Genomic DNA, 10089 nt, shown 5'->3' with positions numbered 1-10089 from the left:
TCCAGCGGGATGGGGGTGCCCTCCCTGTATGAGGCATGCAGGGAGTACTTGAGGGAGGAGCTGTGCAAGACAGGCCCACAGGTGGCCTTGCACTTCACCTCAGACATCTGGAGAAGCTGGGGTGGTGATCATGCCTACCTCTGCCTCACAGGGCACTTGTGCCATCAGTCAGGCCATCGGTGGGCTCTCCTTCAAGGGGAGGTGATGGATGAGTCCCACATGGCAACGGAGATCATGGGGGCCACAAACTGCATGATGCAGAGGTGGCTCATTGGGCAGGGTAAGCTCACCCTCGGATTCATGTTTACCAACAACACAGCCAACATGGTCAAGGTGGTCCGTGACGCTAACAAGTTCAACCTTGTAGTCAGGGACACCTTGGAGGGGGACGGGGCTACTGGTGATGGCACCAGCATCACCAGCCAGCTCACTTCAAAATGCAGGAAGGTGGCATGCTACTTCCACTGGAGCATCAAGGGGAGCAAGATGCTACAGGACACGCAGTCAGAGCTGAGCATCTCACAGCACAAAATCATCCAGGATGTGGAAACTCAGTGGAACTCCACATACCTGATGCTTGAAAGCCTGGCAGAGCAGCAGAAGCCCATCCATGAGACGGTCTTGCTTGGGGAGATTGGGATCAGCAGCCCCTTTAATGGAGCTGAGTGGGATACCATCTCCCAGATCTTGGTGGTCCTCAAGTCATTCCTTGAGGCCACCGGGAGCCTCAACACTGACAGTGCTCTCCTTAGCCAGGTGATCCCCATAGTCAAGGAGCTTGAGAACAAAATGGAGAAGTTCCAGGGGATCAATGTTCCTGGCTGGGGCAAGCCGCTATCACCAGAAGTGCAGGCACTGATGAAGCGGCTAAAGGAGGGCATCAAAAAATGGCTGGATCCATTGCGATCCAGTACATTCAACATGTGACCCAAGGGTGAAGGGAAGTATTTGCCAGTCAGTGAAAAGCCAGTCAGTGAAAATGGAAATGGAAGCATTAGGGGGTGAGAGGCTGGGAGGGAGGGGGGAAAGAGGGAAGTAGCAGGTAAAAGTGGAGAGGTACCTCAGGAGTCAGGTACCTTCCCCCCTATCCCAGCCTGTCTCTCACCCCGATGCCTCCATTTCCATTTTCACTGACTGGCTTTCTTGCCTGCACTGCATACCAGCCTCTGGCTTCTTTACTATTCCTTCCATCCAGGAAGAGCACACACACACCAACTAGATGCCTCCAGAGCCTGATGAAGGGTTTTTAAACCCGTGCAAAGAAGAATTTCTCCAACTATTCCATTGGTCTAATAAAAGATATCAGATTGACCCTAAGAGCCTTGTCTGGGCTATGTCCTTAGACCAACATCGCTATGACCTACACCGTTTAACACACACGACACTAGTTTTGCTTTCAGCAGTTTCAGGTTCAGTTTCACAGAAACCACTGCTGATGAAGGGTTTTTAAACCCGTGCAAAGAAGAATTTCTCCAACTATTCCATTGGTCTAATAAAAGATATCAGATTGACCCTAAGAGCCTTGTCTGGGCTATGTCCTTAGACCAACATCGCTATGACCTACACCGTTTAACACACACGACACTAGTTTTGCTTTCAGCAGTTTCAGGTTCAGTTTCACAGAAACCACTGCTCCACTCTGCCTGAAACCTGGCAGGCCTCCCTCATGCCTGCATGAAGGGCTATGTATGTGTCAGGACAGGTGCTAATGAGGGTGGCCATTTAATGCCCCACTCTCAGAGCTGAAGGTGGCAGTTTAGCTTCTCACCAGCACAGCCAGCATTAGAATAACATCTCCCTGCTGAGCTCCTATGCCAGGAAGAACTTGGAGGTATCAGGGCTGAGGCTATATGGGGAGGAGGCGGCCCCACATCATTCTGGGCATGACCTAAAACTGCACCCTGCCAGGGTTGGGAGGCCTGGGTGGGACTGCCAGTGGCATGGCAGCCCCAGGAAATGCCAAGACCATGAACATACCTGATGAAAGGCAGGTAGAAGCAGGAGGCACCTGATAACCTCCAGCCACCGCACAGTCCTGGCTGGGGAAAGCCCAGACCTGTAAGATCTTTGAGAGGCCTAAGGCTAACTGGTTGCAGTGGAGTTGTGAGGGTGAGAACAGGAGCTACCATCCCTGCAGTTTTCACCCTGCTGCGCCTTAACACACACAGAGTCACACATGTCACAAGTTTTGCTTGTCAGCAGCCTGAGGTGCAGTATCCCAGAAACCCCTATACCTATCTCCTTGAAACCTGGCAGGCTCCATGGCCTCAGAAGGGGATAGCATCCCTGCATGTTTCATCTGAATCAGGCAAGAAATGACAGTTATAGGCAGTTTTGTGATTCCCCATTATAGCCTATGGCCGAAACACCGTCGAAATTCCAAAACAGCTCTGAAACAATTTCAGCTGAAACAGAATGGGACAGTGATTTGAACACTAAAATGAATCACTGTCCCTCCAAAACACCAAGTGCAAAACAAAACAAAACACAGCCATTTCGGACAGCCCTCCAAAACGCCGAAATGAAACACTGTCCCTCTGGAACGCCAAACAAGAAACCAAAACTAAACACAGCCATTTCGCACAGCCCTAATATACATACATACACACACACATACATGTGCACATGTGTGTATATATTGCATATGTATATGTGTATATATGTAGTATACACACATATAATACATACATATATACACACATACATATACACACACATATATACGTATATATACATACACGTGTATATATGTATATACATATGTATATATGTGTATGTGTGTACACACACACACACACACGCACACCCTTTCAGGTGTCCCAGGTAACTCTGCTTTTTATAAATTTGTTCACCAGCCCCATGTAATTGCCAGTCAATGAGCTATGCAGCATCATGTGTTATTAATAAATGTAGAACACAGACGCTTCTTTGGTTTTTCCAACTTAATTATAAATGTAGAAATATTCTTTCATACCTGTCTTGCACAGTAACTAGGAAAGCTTTGTTATTTTCACAGATTTGCTTGGCTTCAGAAAATGTTGCAGGTACTTGTCCAACTAAGTAACAGTAAAAACCATGTCTTTTCCAGCCCTGTCAACATAAACATCAGATGTGCATGCATGTTATTGTCAGATTGTGAAATTACACAGTATACATTAGCTGTATGCTACACTTCTAAACCTTGTATTAATGTTGTGCCACGTTACCAATGCAGTAACCAAGCAGTGATAGTGGCAGGGGTGAAATAGGACTGTCATTCCTTCGCCACGAGTATATTCCACAGAGAAGCTTCTGAGAGTGTCCTACAAGTTAAGTGTGGTTTGCAATTAAATTATACACTTAGAAACACTGCACAGCTCCCCTTAAAACTGTGGCTACATTAGAATTTTGATCTGCTTTCTAGTTAACTGGAAGTGAACTGTGCTATCATCTTTTCCTCCCATTGTTAACAATGGGACATTTCACCAAAAACTAGTTCAGTGCAAGACATTCATGGCCTTCAGAGATCTACATGACACAGAAAGACATCAGTGCTTGTTCATCTATACTCTGACTTGGTCATGGAAAACAACTGCTTTGTAATTAGAGGTGTGGGACACAAAGTCTTTGGTCAACCATAAACTGAATGTATTTTCTTTCCAGTTCAGTCCTGCATCTCATTGTCTTTGGAATACTTCATTTGGATAAGTGGCATGATTAGCATGAACTCAACATGGATAAATATGTTGTGTTCCTTATCAGTGATCTTCAAGAGATTATTCATGTATGACCAAAGCTGCATAGAATTGCTCAATTCACAGAAAACACTATACTGAGATGAGGAGGCACAAGGAACTGAGAAAGTAATTCAGGTCAAGCATTGCCTAAGAGCCATTTTTGATGTGAAAATTATCAAAAGGCAGAAAAACAACCTGCTAGTATGAAAGCTGAGCAGTTACTATTAATGAAATCCTAAAAGATAACATAATTTCATAGGATGTGAAACAAATAGAGCAAATAACCTCCATGGATCATGACACATTTTATTTTGCACTTACCTTCTGGCAGCCTTGGTCAATAATCTCAACCTCCCCAGGTTCTTCTGCCAGAGGTTTCCGTTTACAAATGTACCCAAATTTCTTTTCACAGTCATCATCTGCCCAGTACCCATCCTGAACATGGCAGGGGGAGAAAATAAATGTTAATGAAGAGGTATGCAAAATCTTTGGAACAGTTCTTATTCCCCTTTAAAATCATAGGAACGCAGTGCTGGAAGGTACCTCACAAAGTCACCTAGTCCAGCCCACTGCGCAAGGCAGGAACTTCCCTGACTACACCATCCCAGCCATGAGATTTTCCTTTAAAGTTTCAGAACAGATCAGAACCAGAATTAGATTGATCATTAATTCATCCCAAGGCTGGACTCACAGCTCACTTCAGGTTTTGTTTTAATCATTTCAAGTCCCCACCCTCCTCTCTGACATAACTATGTCTGCTTCTTCATCCTGGCCATTCAAGAGTTCCTCCCTTTATCTTTAAATATGCCACTGGAGGATTCTTCTGCTCTCTCTAAAGCCTTCTTAGAGCATTAAAACAGATAATATTTAGGAGGGGATTCCTACCCTCACAGTTCAGGGTATTACAATGGGCATTTATTTAGTCTGCCATGACTGCTGAGAAAAGTAAATCAGTATTCTTCTTGTCTGAGTAGTATCTAAGCATATTGCTGAAGTGCATTAGGAATGGCTAGCCTCTTCATTTAGAGTTCCCTTTTTCTTTGTCCATGTCCTTCAGGAAAAAACATGATCTTTTTTTAAAAAAAAATGTCTATGTAGCTATTTCATGCTTGCTATACCATGAATTTTTATTATTGAAGTCAATGAAATGTGCTTTGTCCTGGGAGCAACAGATAGTAAGTTTTGAAGTAGTTTTTAGTTCCTGCAGGCTGGCAGTAACTGAAAGGATATTTATTAGGCCTGTGCAAAGCGGCTAGTATTCACTTCAGATTCAACCGATTCAGGGCACAGTGATTCGATTTAGTGATTTGAATCACTGTCCCAAATTGATTTAGCCAAATCTGATTTGGAGATTCAGCTCCCACCGAATCAGCCGCATCTCTGAATCAAACAGGCCTCATCCCCCGCATGGTCTCCCAGCCCCATCAATGGCTGCCCCACACAACCCCAGCATCCCAGTACTTCCACACAAAAAAAAAAGCTTCACACTCACTGGCTCCTTCCAGGCAGGGGGGTGATCCCCTCTACCCCACACTGTATGGGGGGCTTTTCCACAAGCCCCCAGAGGCCCCAATGGCTGCTGCAGCAGCTGGTGAGTGCAGGGTTTTTTTTTCCTTTAAAGCACCAGGACACTGTGGCCAGTCGGGGCAGCCATTGATGGGGCTGAGAGAGTGGGTGGGGGTTGGGGAGTGCTCAGTGGGGCTGAGGGATCAGTCAGGAGATGGGGCCTGGTGGGGGTTCTCCCATGGTTCCCTCCCCCTTCCTCTAGCCCCCATCCCCTACTTACTGGCACAGAGTCCAGGTCCAGCTCCCTGTGTGGCAAGCAGGGACTGTCTGAATCACCTCTGAATCTTTTCTGAATCGATTCATAGGCTTTGATCAATTTGGACCTTTTTGTTGCTCTCCCAATTCAATTTGGATTTGGAGAACTGGAGATTTGGTCGCTGAATCAGGCTGAATCCCCTCCAAATCGAATCAGCAACCAACACTTCACACAGCCCTAATATTTGTGGTGTACAGTGCTAGCTATTGGACTGCATGACAGTTTTTGACAACAGAAATCCCCCAATTATAGAAACTTTCTAACTCCTGCAAGGACAGGTAGTACATAAATCTCAACCATGGTGCAGCAGCACACTTGATCCATAACATAAGTCCAGATATTACAAATAGGAATCCCGAGTGTCAAAAACATTCTGACCTGTTGTGGTCTGTTGAGTTCTTTACAACAGAATCACTTTACTATTTTTTCATGATCAAAAAACAAGTGAAAGCTAAGATCTGGAATTTTCTGAGAGGTGAACTGAATCTAACACAGTTGAGAATTTCTGCTCTGGCAGAAGGCTGAAGGGAAAGATTTTCCTAACTTGTTTTCCTGAGTTCATAGGGTGTACTATGCCTCAAATTTGTAAATATTTAAATCAGCCAGGAAAAGGTTGGATTTAATCATTACAAAACTTCAGTGGGCCATGCTAAATTTGGGAAAATATCTTCATTTTGTGTCTTTAAACATATTTCTATTATATTTCTATAATAAGCAATATTATATTTCTATAATAGAAATATAGGGGAAAACAGAGTTAGAATGTAAAAAATATAACAGTGATACAGTTGGTCCGTTCTTTGTATATGTAGATATAAACAGAACCAAATGCAAAGCAGGCCCTTTTGTGAATATGTAATGCCAAATATATGAGAGCCTAAAGCTATTTTTATCTTTCATAAAATCATCACAAGCACGCTAGTGGTTTTTCTAGTCCCTGCACTAGGAATCTTACCCCCAAAATGAAAATCATCCATTTTGCCTTTGGATACTCAATGTTCGTCACTTAGCTAAGGAAGAACCAATCAATTTAACTATTCCAGAGTAGATAAAGCCTCATGGCAGAGGACAACCTCCCATGTTTTATCTTAAATGTACCCATGCATCACCTTCCCCCAAACATTCTACAAAAAACTTTTAGGATCAGGGCCAAAATGTTGCATTTATTAGACACCTAAACATATAATAGTCATGGGATATAGCTATATGGCAGAAGGTAGTGCCATGCTGAGATACTCCTTGCCCATTTCACACATAGCAGTTCTGTGAGAACAAGCAGGAAGCGCATTACTTTCAGAGAGAAGGAGCTTATTGCCACACACGTAGTACTGTACAAGCTGCACTCCTTTCCATGCTGAAGTGCATGGAGCAGGTGTTGTATGTCCCAGAGCTGTTGTCTGTCATTACTTCATCAATTATTGGCCTCAGACTAGTTCCCTTGCTCTTGGGCAGTGACTCAGACAAAAAAAAAACAGGGAGAAAGAAAAGAGTCCAGCACTAGATATTCTTGTATTAGTTTACCTCTCCCTTCATAACAACACAGTCTTCTTGCTTATGGTTTATATGACTTGGTTCATTCTGCAACCACTTGGCATATGTCACAGGAGTCCCATCACACCATTCAAAATACATTTGAATCTTGAGGTCATTCAAACCAATCCACAGCACATCAGTAGACTCTAGGAACATAAATGTAGTATTACAATTTTTCCACATTAACAACATTCTTAACTGTCACGTTCATTTTTGACTGACTAAGGAAAATGAATGTATCATTTTTGGCTTCAAGGCTTTGCTATGTTACTATAATTGCTAGAACTGCAAAATGGATAACTGTTACAGTAGAAATGTAGAAACAAGAAAAACACTTACCATACCCTAGCTGAGACACTGCAAAGCTGTGTTCTTCAATATCATGGATACTTGCTAGATCTCCTTCCTCCTTTCTACAGAAGGATACAGCATCTTTCCATAGCTTGGGTTCTCTGTAAATCATATAACAATGACCTGCATAAGACACCCATCCCTTTGGGCACTTAATTGGCCTAAAATCATCTGGAAAAAGAAAAGATGTGCAAACAAGTGTTAAAAAGGCCACAGTGAGCAAGACTTGTAATATAAAAGAACATTAGATCTCTTGATAGATCATTAAAAATAATAAATACATGAACATCCCCCAAAAAAGCAGAATACTTGGGGCCTTTCCATCAGCAAAGTATTATCAGTCTTTGTGAACTCTCTGAAGGCTTATTCTTACATGGAAAAGTTAGTGCACCATAAGCAGCACTAACTGTTATTATTACTGTTAGGTGCCCTGCACTGCCTACTTTATGGACACTTCAGTACACAGGTGATGAGGTAAGCTGCTGCTTGCTAATGACCATGTAGTGTCCCATGGAGATTTAGGGCAGAGTACTAGATGCACAGTAAATTCACATTCGAGCTTAATCCCAATAGTTTACTTATATATGTAAGCCCTGAGCCTATTTTGGTTCTTGTCAGACTACTGCCTTGGAGTTCTGCTAGTGATCTTTTCTTTTTAAAAATCATATTCCTGCTCTTTCCCTGTACAGCCATTGCAAAGGGGTATGAATGAAGGATACCAACCAAAAGGTAGGTACATTCCTCTAGTACATTCTGCACACAATATTATTTAGCATCTAATTATGTCACCAGGGCAGAATCCCAGGCCTTTTTAGGGCCTTGAACCTCATGGGGCTCTCTCAAAGTAGCCTTTATTGGGACAACATTTAAATGCCTTCCTGATGATAGGTGACAAAACAGGATTCTTCCATGAATGTTTAAAACAGACTAGCACATGCAACAGTTTGGTCTTAGCAATGAACAAAGCAGGAAGTGATCTACATTAGTTTCAAATATTTGTAAATATGCAATTTTCCACTATCTTTTGCACAGGGCTACTCAGTATGCTGGTTAAATAAATAGGCTCTATTTTTTCAAACCAACTTACTTTTGGGAATAATGAAGGAATCTAAAGATGAGTTTCCCTTTTTGCAGATGTATCCACATTTGTGACCACATGCCTGGTTTGCCCATTTACCATTCTTAGACTGTAGCGTCACACAGATTTTTTCTGACTCAGGAGAGGGACTTCCTTGGAGAAAAATACAAAAATAGACAGTCTGTGTTATTATGGTAAATCTTCATACTGCCCACTGAAGGACTAATCTATTTCTGGGTCTTGACCATATGAATTCAATGTCATATTATTTTTTACTAATTATCATTTTAAGAACAGAGTAGTTAACAATTACTTAGCCAACTGACACCAAGGAGTCTGACTACTACAAACTATTCACATGCACTTCCCTGGCAAGCCCTTTCTGTGCCCATTTCACATATGAGTCAAGTCTTCTACAGCCCCATCTAGTTTGGTTTGGCCTTTTAGTTCAAATTGTAGCTACTTGTAATTTTTCCAGTAGATGTCCTTGGTCTAGTCCCTGGTGAGTCAGTTAATACCTAGTAGGGAACTAGTACAGCATCTTACCACTAGATGGCCAGGAGTAGATAACAGACTGTTTGCCTTTGGTAAACTGCTATCCCAGGATAAGCTGTAGTTACACAACTACTACTGTAACTTACACTCATGGAAGGATCTAGGAATTCTGAAACGGGGGGTGCAGGTGGTATGGTGCATCATCATATACAACACAATGCACATTTTTTTCCAGGTAAAAAGAAACTAGAAGCTTTAGTAATCCGCTAGGGGCCTAGGGCTACATTATTCAGTTTAAGATCTAAGCAAAAAGAAATATAATTTTACTGGCATATGCATGAATTTGGTATATATTATGTTTAAAAAACCACAACCAACTAGTAAAAAATAATAAAAAGATGTTGTTTCTTTAGTCCTGTAGTCATTAAAATTAAATGGAACTCCAGCTAGCTACAAATATCAAGGAAAATAAAAAGTCCTTTTTTAGGTATGTGGGGAGCCGGAGGAAAAGCAAGGGCAAATTGGACCCCTGCTAAACCAGATGGGGCAACTAACAAGTGATGCCCAGGAAAAAGCAAACTTGATAAATGGATACTTTGTGTCAGTTTTTCACCAGTTCCATGGGATGCCCCTGCCCACTGTGGGACAGGGAGGTCCAGGTGAGGGAGATCCCTTGCCCTCCATCGAAGCTGACCTCATGAAGGAACACCTTGACAGGCTGGATACCTTCAAGTCAGCTGGCCCTGATGGGTTACACCCAAGGGTACTTAGGGAGCTGGCGAGCATCATAGCTTAGCCCCTGGCACGGATCTTTGAGAGCTCTTGGTGCTCTGGTGTTACGTCTCAGCTGTGTGTTCTTGGGCAACCCTGGCACAGGATGCAGTCTGTCTGACTCACAAAGGACTCACCCCCCCTCCCTCCCCTCCTCTACCTAAATGAAACTGATTAAGCTGCAGTGAGAGACGCACCTAAGACCCTCACCAGATAAGGGTGATAAGAGTGAAACAACTGCCCTAGGTCTCATTTACATCCAAGATGGAACCAGATGACCATTCATTTACATGAGAGATGGAGAACAGAAAGCCTGAAGCAGA

General features: G+C 43.0%; 1 protein-coding gene across 1 annotated transcript in view; it reads right to left on the bottom strand.

The window, feature by feature from the left end:
* Nucleotides 1-10089, bottom strand: part of LOC102382026 (macrophage mannose receptor 1-like) — a 63735-nt gene that overhangs the window by 42249 nt on the left and 11397 nt on the right. Inside the window, exons 6-10 of the mRNA XM_006036379.3 lie at nucleotides 8510-8653; nucleotides 7411-7593; nucleotides 7060-7217; nucleotides 4038-4151; nucleotides 2975-3090 (exon numbers count right to left, since the gene is read on the bottom strand). Of these exons, the coding sequence (XP_006036441.1) occupies nucleotides 2975-3090; nucleotides 4038-4151; nucleotides 7060-7217; nucleotides 7411-7593; nucleotides 8510-8653 (715 nt within the window). The remainder of the gene's footprint in view (nucleotides 1-2974; nucleotides 3091-4037; nucleotides 4152-7059; nucleotides 7218-7410; nucleotides 7594-8509; nucleotides 8654-10089) is intronic.

The sequence above is a fragment of the Alligator sinensis genome, unplaced genomic scaffold, assembly GCF_000455745.1.
Source record: "Alligator sinensis unplaced genomic scaffold, ASM45574v1 scaffold995_1, whole genome shotgun sequence".
NCBI classification, from domain to species: domain Eukaryota; kingdom Metazoa; phylum Chordata; order Crocodylia; family Alligatoridae; genus Alligator; species Alligator sinensis.
The sequence above is the reverse complement of the archived record's forward strand: the minus strand, read 5'-3'. Positions and strand labels throughout refer to the sequence as shown.